This window comes from Quercus suber, unplaced genomic scaffold (genome assembly GCF_002906115.3).
Source record: "Quercus suber isolate HL8 unplaced genomic scaffold, Cork oak 2.0 scaffold_64, whole genome shotgun sequence".
NCBI lineage: Eukaryota > Viridiplantae > Streptophyta > Magnoliopsida > Fagales > Fagaceae > Quercus > Quercus suber.
In genome coordinates this window covers 503,054-527,857 of record NW_027069529.1, presented here as the reverse complement: position 1 = coordinate 527,857, position 24,804 = coordinate 503,054, and the positions used below count along the sequence as shown (strand labels likewise).

The following is a 24,804-nucleotide window of genomic DNA, read 5'->3' as shown; positions in this document are numbered from 1 at the left end:
TAATTTTGTTTTTAGAATGTAATAACTAATTTTTTGAATTTTTTTTTGAAAAATAAATTCAAAAAATTTAAAAAATTAGTTATTACATTCTTAAAAAAAAAATATATATATATATATATATTATAGGAAAGAGATAACTACACTATAATAAAATATTATAGACTTCAAAAAAAAAAAATTATAAATCTGTCCTCTCTCTCTAAAAACCATAATATATTTGCTAATAAAATAATATTATTTTTTACATCCTTTTTTTTTTTGAGGGAATTTTTTTTTTTTTTTACATCCTAAGCTGGGTTTTTGTTTTGTTTTTTTTTTTTTAAGAAACATACTAAGCTACAGTTGGTTAAAAAAAAAAAAAACCCACTCTTCGAGTTTCTTTTTGCCTTTACACGGCAACAAATATCTCTGTCTCTTAAGATTAAAAAAAAAAAAAAAACTCTCTCTCTCTCTCTTCAAAACCCCTTCAACGCCTCTCTCTCTCATCCTCCTCCTTCGTTTTTCTCAGAAACCCCAGCCCCCAAACCAGCCAAATATTAATATTGATGGGTATGGCATCCGCATCGGTCGTCGGCGGACAGAAGCGTTGTGAGCTTCAATGGAAGTTTTTCGTTGCAGGTCTAGGTTGCCGTAATGGCCTGTCAAGAAACCTGGATTTCAGAGGTTGGACTTGGATCCAAACCCAAACACCCCGTTTGGGCATAAATAGCTCGCATTTATACTGATTTTCTTTATTTTTGGTTTTCAGTTTACAAATTTGATTGTTACTTGCATCTTAACCAGAGTGAACTCAGATGAAGCTGTGAGCTCAACTAACAGATTCAAAGCTTTTACTTCGAAAGCTTTTTATGGCCTATTGAACAGGTTTGGGTTCTTGGTTTTTTCTCTCTATTCCTTTTTTTTTTTAAAAAGATGATTGGATCTTTTTTTGTTTAATAATTGATTCTTAACCTTTTGTTTTCTACGAGTTTCAGCTTGAAAGCGGCTGCGATTAAAGTGGTAGAACTAATTTTTGAAGCACTTGTTTATCTACTGAACAGGTTTGGATTCTCCTCTCTTTTTTGTTTTTGTTTTTGTTTTTTTGTTTTTTTTTTTTTCAAATTTGAATGTTATTTGCCTTTTTTGTATTCTACGAGTTTCAACATAAATTTCGGCTGTTAATATATTTAAGGTTTTAATTTTGGAAGCTTTTTATCACCAATTGAACAGATTTGGGTTCTTGTATAAATATGTTAGTCATGAGCATAAACTACTTAGCCTGTTAGAGTGAAGAAGTTAGTCCAAGACAATAGAATTCATATAAACACTTCATCGGGTCTTTAACAGGGAAGCTAATGTAAATAGAAGCTATAATTAGTATGAAGATAAACATAGTGTGCCTTCAAGAGATTAAGTGAGTAGGTGAGAAATGTAGAGAGATTAAAAGTACATGATATAAATTATGGTGTACAGGAAAAGATGAAAATATGAATGGATATGGATTATCCTAGATAAATGTCTTAAATAAAAAGTTCTTGAGATTGGAAGGATAGGGGATTAAATTTTGTAAATAAAATTTGTTTTAGGAGAAGAGACTATTAAAATAGTGCATCCACTCCTCAAATAGGGGTGGGGGAATGCATTAGGCAGAAATTATGGGAGGATATGTATGAATTGATTGAAGGTGTACCAAATGGGTAAAAGATTTTTATTGAATGAGATCTGAATGGTCATGCTGGAAAAGATAGTGGAAGTTCTGAAAGAGTTCATGCCTTCATGGAGATCAAGGTTATGGAGTAAGAAATGAATCAGGAGATGCTATTTTAGACTTTGCAACAATCTATGATTCAATATTAACAAAAACTTCATTCAATATATGATTTAATATTAACGAACACTTGGTTCAAGAAGAGGGACAAATATTAGCAATTATTAGGCAGAAATTATGGGAGGATATGTATGAATTGATTGAAGGTGTACCAAATGGGTAAAAGATTTTTATTGAATGAGATCTGAATGGTCATGCTGGAAAAGATAGTGGAAGTTCTGAAAGAGTTCATGCCTTCATGGAGATCAAGGTTATGGAGTAAGAAATGAATCAGGAGATGCTATTTTAGACTTTGCAACAATCTATGATTCAATATTAACAAAAACTTCATTCAATATATGATTTAATATTAACGAACACTTGGTTCAAGAAGAGGGACAAATATTAGCAATATAAATTTCATCCTTGAAATGTTGATAGTAGATGTTGTAAAGATTGTAAGGTGATATCAGGGGAGAGCGTAACCACTCAGTATAGGTTCGTGGCATTAGATTTTTGTATAAGAAAGTGAAAAAGGAAAAAAGAAAAGGATAAAGAAAAGATGATATATTAGAGAGAGAAACCCAAGAATTAGGAGAGGGGGTTTGAAAGGAGACAAACAAGTTGTGTTTAAAGATAAAATGATTAAAGAAGGCAAGTGAGGTCTATATGAAGCTGTTCATAAGATGTGGAATGAAATGAGTAGTTATATTATTAAAAGAGTGATTAAGAGGTATTTAGAGAATCTAAAGGATTTGTGCAATGAACTAAAGAGATTTGGAAGTGGAATGAGCAACTTCAGGCAGCAGTTAGTTCAAGCCAAAAAAGGATAAGAGCAAGGAGAATGAAGTGGAAAAGTATACAGAAGTATTGTATGATCGTTGGATACCTATTAAGTTAAAGGGAAAATGTTATAAGATTGCTATAACACCAATTAAACACTATGGTATCAAATGTAAGGCTATTAAAAAGCAATATTCATAAAATGAGTGCAGGCTCGCTACAATTTGAGGCCTAAGGCATGATAATTTGAAATCAAATTTTTCTTATATCAAATAACTAAACACACACACACACACATATAACTTTCTATATTAAGATTTTTTTATTTATAGTCTATATTTTCAGTTTTTAAGATGCGAAATTAATAATGAAGTTTTTGTATTCAAATTTTGCTAACATCTCCTTTTATATTGAAAACATGATTAATCCATTTGGTTTTTCTTGTGACATGGATTTTATTAAATTAGTTCTGAAAATAAATACAAACCGTCAATATTGAATAGATTATTTTTAGAACTAAATTAATAAATATTGATCATGTGCAAAGGAGATCGATTAATCCATCAATGAGGATATGAGTTGGTTTGTGTTGAGTGAATGAAAAAAGTTATAGAAATTTCTAAAATAACATTAATAGAAGTAGTAGAAAATGACATATCAATAAAGGCGACAGAGTATGATTAGAATGACAGAAAATAATATATGTGGCCAACTCTGATAAGTCTATTGAGGATCCCTAGCAGATTTCAAAGTTTTGGGACTAAGGCTTGGTTGTTGTTTATATTTTAACATCAAGATTAATGCATGTATGAGGAACAAGAAGTCTTATATCAGACCTATTGCTTATTGAATGACTTCAGTTATTACAAACTCACCACTGCCTAGGCATACACGCATATGATAGACTGAATTTTTAGAATTCTTGATAAGACAAATTGTCAGAGATTATTTCTTATAGTAAGGGTGAATGAAATAATCTTGATAGTGGCTTATTCATCTCTTGATAAGACAAATTTTCAGATATTATTTCTTATAGTAAGGGTATATTGATAGTGGCTTGTTCATCTCTTTGCATTGAATTGCACTAATTGTGGTAGGTTTGGGAGAGAAACTTAATAAAGCTGAAGGGATTTCCTTTTTTTATTATTGAAGTAAAGTTGATTTTGTGGGTTTTTTTATTGACATAAAAGCTCAAGGATCTCTTATTTGTGTATGTGCCAGTGATGAAGCACTTGTTTTCTTTGAAGCATTTCATGGGCTTCTTCTCTTCCTCACCTCATTTCCGACTGCCTTAACTGGTTTACACTTTCCAGTTATGGGCGTCTCGCCACTTGATACACATTTTGCTATCATCTTGTTTTTTTATCATGGCTACAATCGTCCATGGCATTGCATATATGGGGATAAAACTACTACCTCAAGACACTAAGAACCTACCCAGATTGAGGTTCATTTGTCTGGTTTCTGGAATTATTGCTATAGAGCTCCTTGTTGCAATAATCATTTCGCCCTTTTGGCTATTCATGGTTAATTTATGTCCAATCCTGATCCTAGCAGGGGCACCATGTCATTTGTACCAACAAGTTTATCCTTGTCTGTGCTACATAGCTAATTTAGTACTCAATGCAGTACGTAGCTTGTTTGAAAAGATTTGTCAATTAGTTGATCAGATATATAACTGGATCCAAAAGAAATTCCAGTAAAGCAGCTTCTCAAGCATTGTCTTCAAGGGAACAGGAAGACAATGGTGTGCAAATGGAAGAAATTGTTTTAGTGACCTGTTATTGTTAATTAGACATATTGTAAGCACAATTTTCACTTTGCAATTTTCTGTTTGTGGAAGTTTGAATTTATTTACATTTCATTCAAAGTGAGGTTAATTATACTCTATTCAGCATATGTCTTCATACTTTACGGAAGATCTCACATCCAACTGCTTAGATAATAAAATTTGCAATGCAATTTTGCAAATTTTCAACAACTCGACTTTAAGGTTGAAAGGCTTTATGGAAAGTGAGATTTCCATTTTATTTTATTTGTGAAAATGCCAAAATTCATTAGCGAGGGAAGCAAAACCAGACAGAAGCCAGAAAATTAGAACACCACATCCAACCTAACCATGCAGCCACATGAAAATACTACAAATTGACAAATCGGTTATGGAAGTTTAGACCAAAAAACATGCATATACATTCATGGTGCCACTTTAGCCAGACTGATTGTGTCTCTCAAGATCTAGGAATGGCTTCTAACTGATGTCTGCACATCTTGTGGTTCCTTGATAGGATAATGATTGCTTGTGATTCCCCTTTTTTTTTTTTTTTTTTTTAAAGGATGTTTGTGATTCCTTTCCTTAGTAGTAGAGTAAGCTAGTGTAAGAGTCAAACTATCTTGCAGTATCTTTATTTTTTGCTAACACCAGCACTGCATTGTGACTGCATATCCTCACCACATTTATCGCAATTCTCCAATATTTCTGATAAAAGAATGTTTGAAATCCATTTGGACCAAAGGCCTTTAAAACAGTCATTTGAGAGGGCATATGGTACTTCTACTACTGATTAGTATCTAGGCACTACGTGTCTATTGCTTGAAGTGGACTCAAAATATGTTCCATAGAGAATTGATATAAGATTCCACTAAAATGATCCACTATTCCTTGTTCTTTCTTGTACTGAGTCTATCCATTGATCATCTGCCGTTTGAGCCTTAAGATTTAAATATTCAGTCTTCCTTTATTCACCAACATATGAAAATACTTGGTATTTCTTTCTCATCAACCACCAGTCTGATCAACCCTTTTGAGTGCATATAATTTGCCCCCTTTCTAGTAGCTCAGGGATTTCCAGATGGAATGCTGCAGAATTATTTTTTTTGCAGATCTTTCTTTTTGGATGAACAAGATATTTATCCAATACTGGAAACTCCAAAGTAAAAGAATTACATCAATACATTGACCCCCTAAGTTAAAGATACAGCCTCTTCTAATCTTTGCATGCTCTCTATCACTGCAATAGTGTGATTGTGTCCCAAAAAAACTCCTTTGTTAGCCACTGTTACTGTTATTCCTTCCTTCCCAAAATTTCTTGAGAAACAAGTCTAATAGGAATTTGAATTTTCTATTAAATTTGAAGAAAATCCTAATGGATTTGGACAAAGTGCTTATTACTAGTTAAGAAAGGACATTATTATTCAGTTTTGAAATAACAGACCTTACTAAAGGGAAGTGCAAATTAACCCTAATAATTTGTCATATGTGAACTGCCACACCTCTTCATCTTGTTACAAGTTCTGGCTCTGAGCTCAGATACAACTCATTTTTTAAAATCATACATGGAAGCAAATGAAGAGCAAGCATGGAAATCTCTAACTTCTGGCAATTATCAAACAAGTTGACATCTTACAAGAATTCTGTCATTACATACTTCATCCTGCAATGAAATCAGAATGCCTAACATGTATCAGCACCATATACCTTAGTAGAGCAGAATCATATTAGCCATCAACGTAGTTAATTAGTTTTCAAAGTAAGTCTCATGAGCTTCCTGTGAAGTATGTTGTGGGGTAGAAGTTTGATTCTGAATAAATGTGCATAAAGAGATGTTCAAAAAGCGCAGATTTAATTTTTCACGTTGCAACTAAATCCAAATGATAGGGTTTTCTGTTAATGGACAAAATAATGATTATCAAAAGAAATAATTCTTTATTACAACAATTAAAAGTCACTGAATTGAGTGTGTGGATCACAACTCAATACTAATATGTAATTTCCAGGGGAAAAAATTTCAGCTATGGCGTAGACTTTTTGATCACTGAAGCAAAGAAGGCAGGACTGCTTGAGAGTAAGAACTTTAAAAGAGTTATAATACAAAAATGTTTATACAATGTGAATTTACCAGTGATTTAAAGAAGACATTTAGCCCAAACACCATATATGGCATCGGTTATTGTTGCAATCTGTTAAGTGCATATTGTTATATTTAAAACAATTAATGACAAAGGACAAGGGAACATTATGTACAACCCTATGTGTACGAGAATGGAACAAAGCAACTTTTACAGGTTCATATTTGCCAATGGCATAAGCCCACCAAGAACAACTTTTCACGTAGTCTTCTAAATGCGTGAAATAATCTTTTTTTTCTTGATTGAAATGAATGTCAAATGAAGAAAGCAGTGGGTAAAGTAACATCTTTATCAGGAGAGTTATTTAACCATCTTCAAAAATAGATTGTGGGTCAAAATAGTCAAATACCACTGTTTACTGTAATATATACTAATCTACTACTGTTATGAAAATATGTAGGGATCTACTACTTTTTTGAAACTCGAGTTTGCCTTGTAACTCGAGTTTCACTTGAGTTATTTGAAAAAATTGCCTTCAAAATTACTGAAATTTTTTTGATGGAATTTGAGTTCATGGAAGTCAAGTACCATAAAAAAATTTCAAATTTTTTCCATGGAACTCGAGTTCTATGAATTTGAGTATCCAAAAAGTGGTAAATTTTTACATATTTCTGAAACAGTAGTAAATAGATATACATTTTGCATTTTGGTAAACAATGCAATTGTGACATTTTAGCCACAGATTGTGTATCTAAGGAATTCCAAATGTGTCCCACATCATTGACAATTACTAATTGACAAATTGCTTAATCATTGCAAAGGAGTCTGGCAGATAATGAGATTTAGTGAAAATCAATGCCTAGCTATGTGCCTATAATAGGACCCCTTTTGTTGAAAAATTATATCTTGTATTAGGCATATATGCCATCTCCCTCACAACAAGTGGGTCCCACAACCCACCTGTCGCGAGGGAGATGGCATACATGACGGACACATGATATAACATCTTTGTTTGTTCTGATGATTACTGCTATTGTTGAAATCAAACCAAGAATGATGTTCTTAATCTTTTGGAGAAGACTGTTGATTTTAGAGAAGACTGTTGTAAACGTCTTATTCTATATTCTATATGTTGGGTGCACGTGATAGTGACACCCCTTGGATTCCAGCATAGTGCACACACATTTGTCAAAGCTCATTTATGAGCTTGTTCCAAAAGTTTTCAAAGCTAGCTTTGTCATTTATTGAGAAATGACCAAAGACCTTAGAAAAATGACAATAGCATCATTATTAATAAAGTGCAAAATTAAAACAAAATCAAACAATCAGTTTAAGATCAAGCAATTGTTACCATTATTAATAAAGTATTGTGATAGGAACCCCAAATTATGCCATTGCCTTGTAATCTCCTCATAGTTGTTGTAATCCCTTTAGTTAGTTAGTTAGTTGAGATTATGATGAGTTAGTTAAGACTTGAACACATGTAGCTCATTCAGTACATGACTTAATTCATAGAACAAATGTTGAATTAACTAACCAATTATCTTAAGCCAAGTGAGCCAATGCTACTAGAGCTAGTTTCCTATAAATACATAATTGTAATTCAACATTAGATATCATTGAAGAACAAACCAATTGCTTAGAGCATTAGTGCATCTCTATCTCTTAATCTCTCTCTTTCTCTATGGATGGTGACTACTTCGAATTAAGTTGATTCCCTTACAATTCTTATTCATTCCCATTAGAAACCACTGGGTTATTAACAAGTGGTATCAGAGTCGTTGATCTTGAGATAACCAAATCCATGCAATTCATCAAGCTTTCATGAAGTTTTATCTCAAAGGTGGAGATCTTTTTGGTGGCTTGTTAAGCTCTATGAATCTTTTGTTGTAGATAACACACCATCACATCGCATGGTCTCCATTTTCTCTTGTTACATGGAAGGAGAAGCATGAGAATGGTTCCAAGATTCGGAGGCATTAGGTTTGTGCACAAATTGGGTGCATCTCATATGCGCCCTACAAGATCGGTTTCGAGCACCAATCCTTGATGCATCAATGGAGACTACCACCCAAGAATGTAAGATGCAAGAGCTCGCGAATTTCATGTTGAAAGACCAAGAACCAATTATTAAGACACCAATGAAGGCTCCCACTCAAGAGTCCACGATTCAAGAATCAACAATCCAAGTGTTAGTGATCCAAGAATCAAAGATGCAAGCACTAACAATTCTAATGGTTCTAGAACCAAATGAAGTCTTGAGCATCCAAGAATATTCTAAGGTCCAAAGAATCAATGAAACCTTGAAGATTGAAGAACCATTAAAGGCTAAAGAATTTGAGCAAAGGTTGAAGATCTACGAAGAAGGAACCTTCATATACATAGGACTGCTTGTCAAAGAAAAGTGCATGAATATGGTGATCAAAATATCACTAAAGTATTGGTCCATTGGAAGATTACCTTTGATGAAGGTGACAACCACAAAAACATCTTGTGGGCAAGGTGTTTTGAAGGAGTGGGAAATGATAAGAATCCCAAATATGTCATATGTCTTGTAATCTCCTTCTAGTTGTTGTAATCCCTTTAGTTAGTTAGTTAGTTAGTTGAAATTAGAATGAGTTAATTAGGATTTGAGCACACATAACTCATTTAACACACAACTTAATTCATAGAGTACGTGTTGAATTAATTAGCCAATTATCTTAAGTTATGTGGGCCAATGAGATTAGAGTTAGCCTCCTATAAATACATTATTGTAATTCAACATTAGATATTATTGAAGAATAAACCAATTGCTTAGTGCATTAGTGTGTCTCTCTCTCTTAATCTCTCTTTTTCTCTATGGAGGGTGACTATCTCGAATTAAATCAATTATCTTACAATTCCTATTCGCCTTCATTAGAAACCACGAGGTTCCTAGCACATTGTGTGAAGGACCATAGGGAGAAGCAATTTTGGAGTCCCACATCGCCTAGGGAAGCACATGGAAATGTGCTTATAAGGAGTGATCTATGTGCAGAGACATGGAGAAAAAAAAAAAGGAAAAGGAAAATGGTAAAATCAATTATCACCAAGGTTTTTAAAACTGGACCAAATTGACCAATCCGACCGGTTGAACGTGGAACTAGCTATCAATCGGATCCAAAAAAAAATGCCTAAAACCGAAAATCGAAAATCGAAGGCGAATCCAATCTAATTTTTAAAACCATGATTATTATGTCTTAGTCAACCTAGTACTCAAATAAATCATGATTATTATGTCTTAGACAACCTAGTATAAACCATGATTATCATGTCTTAGTCAACCTATCACTCAAATATTGGAGTATCTGACATTTGAGTGAGAGCAAATATAACATTAAAATATTAGACGAGCTTTGAGTGAGAGCAAATATAACATTAAAATATTATAGACCATACAGTTAACATACAGTAAACACCAATTAAAATATTAGAGCTGCACCATCGTCAAAATAACACCAAAGCTAGCAAATATTAGAGCTGCCCCATCGTAAAAGAAAAACTTGAGTCCGAGTCTCTACCATAAGAAAATATTACTCAGTCTCTGTAGCATCAGCAAAAACTTTACCCGCCTATCAATCATGATCACAATCCAAAGAATGGCTGGGAGCACAGAGTTGGAGTCGCAGACCATTGTCGATCCTGAGGTTGATCGTGAAAGGTTATAAGTCTACTGATTTCATTTTCTTCTTTATCATATATATATATATATACACACTGTTTTCACTTTTCACTATATATATATTTTTATTATCTTAATTATTATCTGTTAATTGTTGGATGCTGAATATGCTTAGAACAGTGGTCTGGTTGCCTGGCCTTTTGAATTTTTTTTTATTATTAATATATGAAAAGATAATAAATCAACTTATACTTTTTTGTGCATTAAAATAAATTTTTTGTTAGATTTAATAACACAAAATAATGTTGAGTTTTATTTTGATACTTCCTATATAAAAGTTATTTAAAGAATATTAAAAAATAAGTGGGTTTCAATTTAGCTCAAACCCACCAATAGCAAATTATGATGAAAAATATACCAGTTTTATTTTTTTTATTAATTTAATTTGAAATTTTAAAGTTATATATATTTCTAATTCTTAAAATACGTTACTAGGTTATGTTTCCTTAATTAGGTAGGAATTTAAGTCTTGTTTGGTACGTGAGTTCAAACACATATTTTTAATTTTTAAATTATATTACATGTATTTTCATATACTTTTTCACTTACAAGTTGTAGGGTTAGGATTTGTGACCCAAACCCAAAACAATAAATTTGTAGAGTATGGGTGAAAGAGCTAGGTTAAGTATTGGATTGACAACAACGAAGCACAACTTTCAAATACAAGCCAACATGAATTTACACGTAAAGTCTGAAAATCCGAAGAGCTATATTATTGTTTATCTGATGAACAAAGGTCTTAGGATTACAGTCAGGTTCTCTCTTTCTCTTCTTCTCCTTTTCTTCCTCCTTTTCTCGTTAGGAGCCTCCTTCCTTTATATAGTCACCATTCTCTTCATCTTCATCGTCCACTTGTTCCTCATCCATGAGTTTGCTTAAGTACATGTCACGTCAAGCATCTTCTTTTAGGTTTGTGTGAGTGGCGGTAGGTTATGATGCACTGTTCAGGGGTCTTCTCCACATAAATGCGGCCAGAAAAGTTGCTGCAGAGTATTAAATACGGTGGTAGCAGCTTTTCCTTTAGATATTTCTCCATCCTTATCGTTTCCCAGCGTACTCAGAGCTTATCTTGATCAGGTGGAGTCATCGGAAAGTCATTTTGGCATTTTACACACTTAATTGATTTATAATATTTGCGTTAGAGGATTACAATCTCTTCGGACAGGAGATATCCTCTTCAGGTTGTAATAATTCTTCCTTCTGAGGGTTCCACTTTCAGATGGGCCCTGCCCTTTCCATCTCCCTCTTCTCGATCGCAAATAGCTCTCTTATGAGCTTTCGGCCCATTATGTTGGGCTGATCCCCTTTCCCCCCACACAAGTAATTTTTTTAAAAAAAAACTAAAATATGTTGTTTAAACACACGTACCTAACGAGCCCATAATGTTTCCTTAATTAAGTAGGAATTTAACCGGTCTTTTCAATTAAAAAATATTTTTATCACACTTATTTTAAATTTTTTTTAATTAGCGATTGAGATTGAAGGTTTTTATCTTTTTTTTTTTTCATCTCTCAATTTCAACAGTCTAGAGCTGATGGAGCTATTACATCAATTCCTACTACTAGGAGAGCTCTGTCATTGTACTTGTCAACCGTCAAATTTGCCATTTTGTAAAAATAATTGCTTCGGACAGAAAGCGTTGTGAGCTTCGATGGCAGCGGCAATGGAAGTTTGTCGTTGCCGGTCTGTGTTAAGAAACCTGGATTTCAGAACCCAAAATCCAAACAACGGCATGCGTCCAGCCGCAGAGGTTAAGAATTTCAGAAATTAGTGCTCGAACGACGCCTCTTCTTCGCCTTCGCGCTCTCTCTCTCTCTCCCCTATAAAAAAACTTAACCCGAGGTCCCTAACCACGTCTATTCCTATGCCCTCTTACCCGCCAGTTTCAAGGCCTCTCTTTCTTTGATTAAATATTGATTGTTACTTGGATCTATTTGTATTTAGTAGTGGATTGTTAACGCTCATTTAATATCTCTATTCTTTTGGTTTTCAATTTTGATTGTTTAATGTTTCCTTAATTAAGTAGGAATTTAACCGGTCTTTTCAATTAAAAAATATTTTTATCACACTTATTTTAAATTTTTTTTAATTAGCGATTGAGATTGAAGGTTTTTATCTTTTTTTTTTTTCATCTCTCAATTTCAGCAGTCTAGAGCTGATGGAGCTATTACATCAATTCCTACTACTAGGAGAGCTCTGTCATTGTACTTGTCAACCGTCAAATTTGCCATTTTGTAAAAATAATAGCTTCGGACAGAAAGCGTTGTGAGCTTCGATGGCAGCGGCAATGGAAGTTTGTCGTTGCCGGTCTGTGTTAAGAAACCTGGATTTCAGAACCCAAAATCCAAACAACGGCATGCGTCCAGCCGCAGAGGTTAAGAATTTCAGAAATTAGTGCTCGAACGACGCCTCTTCTTCGCCTTCGCGCTCTCTCTCTCTCTCCCCTATAAAAAAACTTAACCCGAGGTCCCTAACCACGTCTATTCCTATGCCCTCTTACCCGCCAGTTTCAAGGCCTCTCTTTCTTTGATTAAATATTGATTGTTACTTGGATCTATTTGTATTTAGTAGTGGATTGTTAACGCTCATTTAATATCTCTATTCTTTTGGTTTTCAATTTTGATTGTTACTTTGATGGTTGGATCATTTTTTTGTTTATTAATTGATTTTTTGCCTTTTGTTTTCTACAAGTTTCAGCATTTTTGCTGCTGTGCTTTTAGCAATCCGTTTGAGGGTTTCAATTTGGGCAACTCTCGGTCACACATTGAACAGGTTTGGCTTTATCTCTCTATTCCTTCGTTTTTCTCTTTTCAAATTTGATTGTAAACCTCAGAAGAGAAACCAAAGAAGTTTGACTGGATTTTGAAGCTAATGGATTTTTTGTTTGTGTATGTGCCAGTGATGAAGCAGTCGTTTTCTTTGAATCATTTCATGTGTTTCTTATCTTCCTCAATTCGATTCTGGGTGCCATAATTGGTATACACTTTCAAGCCTTGAACATCTCGCCACTTGAAACACATCTTGGTATCATCTTGCTTTTCATAATGGCTACAATTGTCTATATCATTGCATATCTGGAGATAAAATTACAACGCAAGATGCTGCCTACCTTTTCATATTCAGGCTCGTTTGTCTGGTTTCTGGAATTCTTTCTGTTGAGCTACTTGTCACATTAATCGTTTCTCCCTTTTGGTTATTAATGGTTAATTTATGTCCAATCCTGATCATTGGAGTACTGCGTCATTGGTACCAAGGAATTTATGAGGGTCTCTATGACACAGCTGATATGTTACTCAAGGCAGTACATATCTTGTATAACAAGATTTATGGATTACTTTATTGGATGTATGGGCGGCTCCTACAGATATCCCAATCAGGAGCTTCTAATGCAATTTCTTCAAGGGAAGGAGACATTGAGATGCAGCTGGCATTAATTGCGGGTTAAGTGGCCTGATACTGTCAACTACCTACAAAGTAAGCAAAATTTCCACTTACGCAATTTTCCCTATGGAAGTTTGAATTATTTTCACTTTGTTCAAAGTAAGGTTAATTATATTAATTTCAACATATGTTTTTATACTTTACTAATGATCTCACATCCAACTGCTTAGATAATAAAATTTGCAATGCAATTTTTAAAATTTTCAGCAACTAGATTAAAGGTTAAAAGGTATAGGGAAAGCTAGATTCCATTCTTTTTAAACTAGATAGAAGCCAGAACATTAGGACACCGCATCTGACCCAACCATGGCAGCCATAATAGAATACTAAAAAAAGGCAACACGGTTGCCCTAGCTTAGAACAAAAAATATGCATATATAGTCATGGTGCTACTTTAGTCCAATTGATTATGTCTGTCAAGATCTGGGAATGGACCCTTATAACTGATGTTTACAAACTTTGTGATTACTAAATAGGATCGCGATGCTTGTGATTCCTTTCCTGTGTAGTAGTCATAGCTGGTCTAAGAGTTAAAACTGATTGCAGTATCCTTTTTGTGTTGCATTCCCAACGAGCAGTAGCCCTCGATTTGGTTCTTTGGATCTTGCTTTATGTAGTGTCAAAATGACTTGCCACTACCGCACTTACCAATTCTGGATCCTTTCTCTGCTAACACCAGCATTGCATTGTGAATGTATATCCTCATCACATTTATCGTGGTGCTCCAGTATTTCTGATAAAATAACGTCTGAAATCTATCTAGATTATTGGCCTTTAAAACACCCATTTGAGAGGGCATTGTGTACTTCTGCTATTTATCACTGTCTAATTAAGAAACTACATGTCTATTGCTTGAAGTTGACTCATAATATGTTCTACAGAGAATTGATATGCTACAAAAAAAGATTCCACTAAAATGATCCAATAAGGCTTGTTCCGTGTCTTGTACCAAATTGATGCATTGCTTGTCTTAGTTATCTACCATTTCGAGCCTTAAGATTCTGTTATTCACTCTTCTTATGTTGATACATGCTCATGTTTATGCTATGTTCCAGGGACACGTTGGATTAAGTGTTGCAGCTGCAGATAATAAATAGAAGAAGATGGCTGCTGAGAACAAAATGCCTCAATTTGGATTGCTGTTATTTGAATTATATTAGGATTGTTGTAATCAATAAGTAACCACTTGATGATACGACTTCCCTGTTATCTTGGGATAGGATTAGTCGATTAGTAGGTTGTTGAAGTTATTCTTGTAATTTGAATTTCACAGCACACCGTAGTTTACTTCCAATGATACGAAAGTATCAAGAGATGGAAAGCATGTGTTTTGGAAAGATTTACAAAATATATGAAATTGATTAATTTTGAAACCTACGTACTGTGAGCACTTTGAGAAATGGTTTTAATACCCAAACGCATGTCATGAATAGAAGTATGATATTGTAGCTAGTCCCAATTAATGCACATTTGGTAGCTCCAAATAGGGAGTTTGCCAGTCGGAGGTTGCAAAGAGGACGTCCTAATAGAAGTACTGGATTTGTATAAAATGTAACATTTTATTGAGTTATTTTTGATAGGTTCTACTTATTGAGTTCTCTCATTGGCTCCTTTATCTTCTCCTTTCAGATGTTGAAGCAAATTGTGGATTGGACTTAAAGCCAGTTGCAATTAAACACTTTATTATTTTGGTTTTGGGTATTATAATTTTTTTTAGATTGATGGCTAAATTTCATTTTATTTTATTATGGCTGGTCTCAAATTAAGTAGATTAGTATATATTGGTTAGATAATTTGATAAATTATATAGACAGATAGACACGTCTAAGTTGAGTACTCTCTCTAAGCCCCTTATTGGGTTTGTGGTGTGACAAAAAACTTAGGTTATGTTTGGTAACAGTTTTTATTTTTCATTTTTAAAAAAACTTTTTTTTTGAGAATATAAAGAAAAAACTATTTTCTTGTATTTTTGAAACCAAAAACATATTTGGTTAGTTGAAATTAAAAAATTGTTTTTTGAATAAAAAAATAAAAAATACTAAAATTTGTTGTTATTAGGATTTGAATTCTAATGCTAACTTACTTTGAGAAATGGTTTTAATACCCAAACGCATGTCATAAATAGAAGTATGATATTGTAGCTAGTCCCAATTAATGCACCTTTGGTAGCTCCAAATAGGGAGTTTGCCAGTCGGAGGTTGCAAAGAGGACGTCCTAATAGAAGTACTGGATTTGTATAAAATGTAACATTTTATTGAGTTATTTTTGATAGGTTCTACTTATTGAGTTCTCTCACTGGCTCCTTTATCTTCTCCTTTCAGATGTTGAAGCAAATTGTGGATTGGACTTAAAGCCAGTTGCAATTAAACACTTTATTATTTTGGTTTTGGGTATTATAATTTTTTTTAGATTGATGGCTAAATTTCATTTTAGTTTATTATGGCTGGTCTCAAATTAAGTAGATTAATATATATTGGTTAGATAATTTGATAAATTATATAGACAGATAGACACGTCTAAGTTGAGTACTCTCTCTAAGCCCCTTATTGGGTTTGTGGTGTGACAAAAAACTTAGGTTATGTTTGGTAACAGTTTTTGTTTTCAATTTTTAAAAAAACTTTTTTTTGAGAATATAAAGAAAAAACAATTTTCTTGTATTTTTGAAATCAAAAACATATTTGGTTAGTTGAAATTAAAAAATTGTTTTTTGAATAAAAAAATAAAAAATACTAAAATTTGTTGTTATTAGGATTTGAATTCTAATGCTAACTCATTAAATGAGACGGATTCATTAAATCAAATACGTGTTTTATTTAATCAAATACGTGTTTTATTTAATTTTTAAAAACTAGAAGTTGAAAATAGCATTTTGCATGTTTTCAGTTTCCTTCACAAATTGAGTTTTGAGAACAGTTTTTGTTTTCTATCCATTTTGAGTTGCCAAACAAGTTTTTAGTTTCAAAAATGAAAATTATTTTTGAAAACAAAAAATAAGGAGAAAAAGCAGTTGCCAAACAAGCTCTTAGTGTGTGTCTTGGAAAGAATAGGTGAATAGGTGAAAATTTTAGATAAATTGAAAATTCAATATATAAATTATGGTATACAGAAAAATATAGAAATAGAAATGTGTATCGATAATTTCAGATAAATGTCATAAAGAAAAAGTGGTTTGAGGTTGGGAGGATAGAGATGGAATGTTGTTAGTGACACTTGTTTTAGGAGAAGAGACAATTGACATGGTCTCAAACACTCCTCAAACTAAAGTTACGAGAATCAATTACACAAATTTTGAGAGGACATGAATCATGAATGAATTGATTTAGGGGTACCAAACAGGGAAATGATTTTTATTGAATGAGGCCTGAATGGTTATATCGGAAAAAATAGTGGGAGTTTTGCAAGAGCTAATGGGGCCAAGGTTATGGAGTAAAAAATGAATTAAGAGATGTTATTAAAGATTTTACAACAACATAGGATTTGACATTAATGAACACTTGGTTTAAGAAGAGGGATTCCCACATTTAATTTAATTGATAGTGGATAAATTTTGAGGTAATTATTGGATACTCCCGGAGTATCATAAATGTATACTCACTCTCTCACATAATTGTGAGTCCTACTAATTAAATTCATCATAGCATCCACAATTCATGTGAGAGAAGGGAGTACGCATTTATTGTACTCCCGGAGTATGCAATAATTTTCCTAAATTTCATCGTTATTTGAAACGTTAATAGTAGATGTTTTAAAGGTTGTAAGATGATGTTAGGAGAGAATGTAACCACTCAATATAGGTTGGTGGTGCTAGATATGTGCATTAGATAGTTAAATAAAAATAAAATAAAATTATAGGATAAAAAAGAGAGATATTAGAGAGTGATGGGGTTTGAAGGGGGAGAAACAAGTTATGTTCAAAGATAAATTGATTAATCACCTCACATCCTTGGTGCAGTTGTTACTCAACAAATATAATTACTTGTAGGGTGTGGAGGGCAAAGGCTAGAGTTCAAATCTCCAGAAATGAGCATTATACACATATATACTTAGATTAGGTTAGAGTAGAATTTCTATCTAGTATATATATATATATATAAGATAAATTGATTAAAGAAGACAAGTGATGCCTAGGCAAATATGATGATTAGATGCGGAATGAATTGACTAGTTGTATTAAAAGAGTAGTTAATGATGTATTTGGAGAATTTAAAGGATGTGGCAAACCGCTTTTTACCAATAGTTGGGTGACATTATTCATTTATGAAGTTACAGTACAACTGAACCATAGTTAAGTATAAAAATCCTAATAATTGGTCAAATGTGAGGATGGTTGTTTCCTTTGACAGAGATCTCTTTGATTTGAATAATTGTGTCTCGGCACCCATTAAAAAAAAAAAAAGGGTTGGAGTCTCTACAAAGTTACAAGCAAAGTTCTCCAGTCTCTTTAAGATCCAGCGGTGAATCACAAATGCTTTAGATAGCAATGGAATTAACATGTGCAGCATCCTTTACAATTCCTTTCTCACAAATAATAAAGTAGCTAAAAAAAAGAGAGAGAACTGGAAAATGTTTATGTTAGAAAACAAATGTGTATCTAGGCATTTTAGTTAGTTGGATTTTTTGAAGCAAGAGTTTCCTCGTAAAGTCTCACATCTATCAAAATCAAACAGACAGCAAAAATTAAATATTCTACTAATATTTTATAATATAAAAGACTGTAGTATAATTGTTCAATATATAACCACATATTATACTACTCATAATCAGTTTAGGCCTAGGACCAATATCTAACTATAATGTTCTTGTTAAGAGCATTGTAATTCAACTGGTTAACACATTTTCATGTTTCCAATAGAAGTATCCAAAGTTCAAATTCCCCTCTCCTTCAACTACCAAAAAAAAAAAAAAAAAATCTATAACGTTCTTTGAAGATGCAAAATTAGTTACATGAAGAAAAATCATTAGGTACTCTCGGAGTATTATAAATGCGTACTTCTTCTTCTCACATGAATGGTAAGTTTCATCATAAATTTAATTAGTAAGACTCACCATTTATGTGAGAGGAAAAAATACACATTTATAGCACCCCGAGCCTGGAGTACACAATAATTTTCCTTACATGAGTTACCCAAAAAAAACCTTGAACTTTCAATCCTTAATCAAGACTTTCTTTTTCCTTTTTTGGGTTCATGTCCCAATGGTTGCAAACAACCAAGCAGGGGTATAGGACAAAAGAAAAGGAGTTAAGAATCTCAATTGAGGTTTCATCCAGAAAAAGAAATACAATTAACGGTATATGAAGTCAATTCTGGCGCTAATATTTATCGCAAAACTTAGAAATAACTAAAATTGGAGCATAAAACCAAGACATACCTCTTTTGAGAAACTCTTATTTAAAGTTTGAAAACCATGATTGTCAAACCTTATATACAAACAGATACTAATTGCCATGAATCTAGACCTCTCTAGACTCGTCTTTTTATAATAAACCAGATCAAGTATTGGAAGTTCAAAGAAAAACTCTAACTTCCAGTCTTTTTCATTTCAGTCCTCTAACTTTCAGTTTTGTCATTTCAGTCCTCTAACTTTCAATTGTTGTCAATTCGATACTTCGTTAGATTTAAGTTACTTACTGCCGTTAAGTTTGGCTTTTTTTTTTTTTTTTTTTTAATTAAAAAAAAAATAAGAAACTTTATTAAAAAAACTCATTTTCTCTCTTGTCGGACTCCCTCAATTCTCATTCTCTATTCTCTCTCCTCCAGTGCCGTGGTGCAAGGCCTCATCGCCGTCGGCGGCCTCCACCATAACCTCCAGTCTGGCCTCTAAAATAAATATTTAGAAAGACCCTCTGAATTGACCCTCTAAATCCAAAACTAACCGAACCTACTCCAAATCCCTTCCTCCATCGCCCCGGTCCCCTGTGGCTGGAGCCCAAGTCCATTTCCCCAACCGGAAGACGTGATCGAAGTGTTCGTCATCGGTTCTCCGTGAAAGTCCCAAAGGGCATGAAGGTCCTTCAAGCCTGCAAAATTGCCAGCATCGATATCCCTCGATTCTGCTACCACAGTCGCTCTTCCATGCCGGAAACTGCGCTGCATATGCCTGTCGAGGTCAAGAAAACGCCCAAACCCGTCGCCTCTTGTGCCATGCCCGCTCTTCCCGGTTTGTTTTCTCTCTCTCTTTCTTCTCGCTCTTCTTGCCGCGTGCCGACCAGACGGACTCTCCCTTCTCCCCAAAATTCTCAGTTTAGGGCTGTGGTCAGTACTACCTAGATTGTGAAGGAGATGATCATGGGATTCTGGGTATGAAGTTTGGGTTTGAGATTATGGGGGAGAGGGTGTGAGATTATTTTCTTTGCTTTTAGATTTTGTGGAGAGGGGGTATGAGACTTTGGGTTTCAGATTTTGGTGGAGTGAGTGACAAGAGAGAGAGATGAGAGGTGCAGGTCGGGGTGGCAAGGAGTTGGCAGTCAGCGGTGAGGCCTTGCACCACGGCACTTGTGAGACAAAGAGATAGAGAATGAGAAAGCGAGAGAGTCCCGGCGAGAGAGAAAATGTGAAAAAAAAAGGATGTTTTTTTTTTTTTTTTTAATAACAGTTTTCTTAAATTTTTTTTAATTACCAAAAAAAAAAAAGAGCCAAAACGACGTCGTTTTGCTCACTTAATGGCAGTAGATAATTGAGATCTAACAAAGTACTGAATTGACATCAATTGAAAGTTAGAGGATTGAAATGACAAAACTGAAAGTTAGAGACTGAATNTTCAGAGGGTCTTTCTAAATATTTATTTTAGAGGCCAGACTGGAGGTTATGGGTGGAGGCCGCCGATGGCGATGAGGCCTTGCACCACGGCACTGCGAGGGAGAGAGATAGAGAATGAGAAATTGAGGGAGTCCGACAAGAGAGAAAATGAGTTTTTTTAATAACAGTTTTCTTATTTTTTTTTTAATTACAAAAAAAAAAAAAAAAAAAAGCCAAAACTTAACGGCAGTAAGTAACTTAAATCTAACGAAGTATCGAATTGACAACAATTGAAAGTTAGAGGACTGAAATGACAAAACTGAAAGTTAGAGGACTGAAATGAAAAAGACTGGAAGTTAGAGTGTCAGTTTTGCATTTTTGCCAAAAAAAAAAAGTAATGTAGGGGGCTTTTTGTTATGCTCTAAACATGTATGGGACTTAAGCCTAAACAAGTTGTGGCCTTGTGGGGTGACTTGAGCCTAATTCCTTTGCAGAATGACTTATTCCACTGGGATTGATTTGTGCACAAACAATAAATCCAAAATCCAAGGAGAATATGATAACTATAACTTTATATTAAAAAAGAAAAAATGTTAGGACTACAACTTTTGCTACAACTTGCTCACGTGGCAAGTTGTGAGTGGTGGAGTAAAAGCAGTGAGTTCATAACTCCACTCATGTGTCTACAGGATGGTAGCATTTCGATTGAACTACAAGTAAAAGTAAGAACAAAGAAACTTACAGGTTCACAATAGGTAGCGAAATAAACCAATCCAAGACCAACTGGTTCATATAGTCTTCTAAATGCCTGCAAAAGTTATATTAATCATTCACACTTCTTATTATAGGTAGGGAAATTGGCTTACTGAGAATTGTGTGTGCATATGTTTCAACTATGTGATATTAATCATTCACATTTCTTATTATAAATTTTATGTGAGATCTCACTCGCACGCATTTATCAACACAGTACACTCATCTATGGAAACCGGCTTGCATGTATATGTTCATGAAAACCTTGTGTCACAGTGAACTAGTAGCATTTGCAATACACCACTGTGAGCTCTCACTTGTTAGGAGAGAGAATATCTTGGAGAGACTCTAATTGAATTGTTAATATAACATATAGAAAGACTTTAATATATATATATATATAGGTAAGAATAATTTTATTGAAAAGGGAATAGTACTGCACGTAAAAAAACAAACATAAAGAAGCTTATAGAATTATAATGGGAAAATATATCTACATATGTAAGGACTCTATAAATATTGTATCATGGCTTAGATAACATATAGAGACACCATTTAACCCAAAAACCTAAGCTTATGAGTTTAGACTTAAATATATTGCAGTGTGGGATTCATTCACACAAGTATGCGAACAAACACAATGACAAAGACAAGATAGAGAAGTTATACTTCATGGAAATTTGGAAAGACATATAAAACACATAATGATAAGAGCAAGAACAAGTAATACTTAATTTACAATTAAAGGAAAACGGGGCTTACTTCAACACCGATGCCTAAGTTCCATCGATTAGAGTGGATTGCATGAATCCTTCTTCCCATAACCTAAACAACAAATAGAACTTCTCACTATATAGTAATAAATCTGACAAAGATATGCTCTAAAATCTATATTGTATGCATACTATTAAGTTAATATATTGCTCTATTATGTACAAAGTTATCATTTACTTTCCTATAGCCAAAACATAGAGCTACATGATTTTGTGGTCCTAAAGTCCCACATTGCTTATGGAAGCATATAAAGATGCATTATAAGAAGTGACCTTTATAACAAGTGTGTATATTTTCTTAAAAATAAAGATTATCTACCATGTCTCAAGACCCTAGTGTATAAGAACAGCGTTGGTTTCACTTTGGTGAAAAAAAAATATCAAATTATATATATATATATATATCAAAAAGAGTTGACTTTGGTGGAAAAAAAAAAAGTTGTTGAACAGATAGCATTTAGAGTGTTCAATGGTCATTGTTAAATTACAGATGGCATTTAAAGTGTTCAATGGTTATGGTCCTATAGCTTGTCAAATTGTACAGTGTTAGGAGTTGCTTTATAAAGTGCCCTCTATATATATTAATATATTTATTTATTTTATATTAAATATATATATATATATATATATATATATANCAAAACATAGAGCTACATGATTTTGTGTTGGATATAGGAAAGTAAATGATTTTGTGTGTGAAGTCAAATTAATTGGATATGACTAACAGGAAGTGTTACTATGACTCATATATATACTTCATTTTCTTCTTATCTTAGAGCTCCTACCAACCCCTCTTAAACCAGGAAATTATGTATAGTGAGAATCTCAGAACCGTTTAGAACATACAGTTTTGTAGTCTAGGCCTTGATTCTCCTCCGGAGAGTAATCATCAGAACTTATGTCAACAAACTTGATCGTACGATATTGCCCCGAGGTCCTAACCTAACATTATAATGAACTCAAACACATCAAATATTCAAAACCACCAATTCACAAATTAACACATTTTACACACAAATCAACCAACATGATACATATATAAAAAGAAATGCATAGACAGGTCCATGAAGGTAGACCTCAAAAGGTTAGGATCCCCTCCCACCCACTAGTTTTTTTCCTCTTGTAATAATAATAAAAATTTTTATTTTGTTGAGAGCAAAAATTACATTTCCTTTCTCTTGTTTATAGCTGTTGCAATTCAACATAAATTTAACCTAACAATTTCGTTTACAAGAAGGTGGTCTAAAACTAAAACTTGAAATTTTCAAACATGTCTCAAAACACTTTTAATTCATTTTTTACGTGTAATATAAACCCATCACAATTCAATATCTAGAAAATCATGAGATTGGTAATATTAATACTAAATACAATGGCAGAAAGTTTTTAATTCAATTTTTAAACTGAAATAAATCCTATCACATAGATTGGAAATACATCAAAATATAAATTGTCACAATTCTTTTTGAAAATTTCTAATACAAAATACATCAATCTAAAATAAAACCTGTCAGACAAATTAGTATACAAAAAGAGGATAATAAGATTGGAAAACTTGAAATGAAGTCTATTACAATTCTTTGTGAAAGTTTCTAATTCAAAAACATTCATATGAAATAAAACTTGACACAATTCAAAATACAAGAAGATGATTCTCTCCACCACAATTAAACATTATATAAAAAAGAAAATGTTAGCATTAATCCATCATCTCCAAACAAAACTTGTTTGTAATTCACTACTCTTGGAATTGTTGCTGCGTGACATCTAACAATATATTTGTGAAAAAAAAAAAAAAGAATACCCAAATTGTAAAAACATATTAGAATAACAAAATTTCAAACAGGCACTGAAAAATTCCCATAGAAATTTCAAAATCCTTTTACCAGGCTATATTCAATCAAAAATAGAATATTGGAAAGAAAAAAAATTGAAAATACTCATGATAACTCCCAAAATAAACATACAAAGGAATATCATTGTTATTCAAATTATAAACAATAGTAGTTTAAACAGAGTGCAAATAAGAGAACACCTTACTAAGGATTTTACAAGAAGTTGCAACAATCATGATACTAGAAATACTTATTATACAAAATTATGTTAAAAAACATCAATTTTTTAAGAGTTAAGTTATGTTGCTCCAATTTCTAGGCGCCATGGATTGGATCAAATAAGGTGTATAATTGCTACAACATAATTAATCCAATCAAGGGTTCTATAAATGGATGAAATTTCAATCAACAAGGCCATAGAAAAATGACAATAACATCATATCCTCAAACTGTTGAAAAATATAGATTAAACATTTTACTTCCCTTAGATTAAAACAAAAAAAAACAAAAAAAAATTCAACAATTTGATCAAGATCAAGCAATTGCTACCATTATTAATAAATCATTGTGTGAAGGACCAAAGGGAGAAGCAATCCTAAAGTCCCACATTGCTTATGGAAGCATATAAAGATGCACTTATAAGAAGTGATCTTTATAACAATGTGTAAATATATTTTCTTAAAAATAAAGATTATCTACCATGTCTCAAGACCCTAGTGTATAAGAACAGCGTTGGTTTCACTTTGGTGAAAAAAAAATATCAAATTATATATATATATATATATATCAAAAAGAGTTGACTTTGGTGGAAAAAAAAAAAGTTGTTGAACAGATAGCATTTAGAGTGTTCAATGGTCATTGTTAAATTACAGATGGCATTTAAAGTGTTCAATGGTTATGGTCCTATAGCTTGTCAAATTGTACAGTGTTAGGAGTTGCTTTATAAAGTGCCCTCTATATATATTAATATATTTTTTATTTTATATATATATAATAAGGACAAAAGATCAATACATTAATAATTTAATACTGTAGCCGCCACACTCTTCTGTAACTTCTGTTAGTAAAAAATAAAAATAAAAATCTTATCACTCTCTCAGCTCTTAGAAGTCAGACCCTAGCCGCCGCACTTCCACCTAGACCACTA

The 24,804-nt window shown here is 33.0% G+C and overlaps 1 protein-coding gene and 1 long non-coding RNA gene across 4 annotated transcripts; both read left to right on the top strand.

Moving 5' to 3' along the window:
• Window positions 1–405: 405 nt before the first annotated feature.
• Window positions 406–6,578, top strand: LOC112020176 (uncharacterized). Of its 3 annotated transcripts, none has more exons than XM_065772790.1 (4): window positions 406–663; window positions 749–864; window positions 975–1,040; window positions 6,344–6,578. In XM_065772790.1, exons 1-4 carry the CDS (start codon window positions 634–636, stop codon window positions 6,474–6,476), a joined length of 345 nt encoding a protein of 114 aa, XP_065628862.1. In that variant the 5' UTR covers window positions 406–633; the 3' UTR covers window positions 6,477–6,578. The 3 variants fall into 3 exon arrangements, 2 of the variants coding, with proteins under 2 accessions (XP_065628862.1, XP_023908501.2); XM_024052733.2 differs by lacking the exon at window positions 6,344–6,578 and adding an exon at window positions 3,791–4,459 and having other exon boundaries at window positions 414–663; XR_002883775.2 differs by lacking the exon at window positions 6,344–6,578 and adding an exon at window positions 3,791–4,459 and having other exon boundaries at window positions 416–663; window positions 784–864.
• Window positions 6,579–12,216: 5,638 nt separating this feature from the next.
• Window positions 12,217–14,921, top strand: LOC112020177 (uncharacterized). The gene is made up of 3 exons (XR_002883776.2): window positions 12,217–12,890; window positions 13,018–13,592; window positions 14,615–14,921. It is a non-coding gene; the product is annotated as an uncharacterized LOC112020177 (long non-coding RNA).
• The last annotated feature ends 9,883 nt before the right edge of the window (window positions 14,922–24,804 follow it).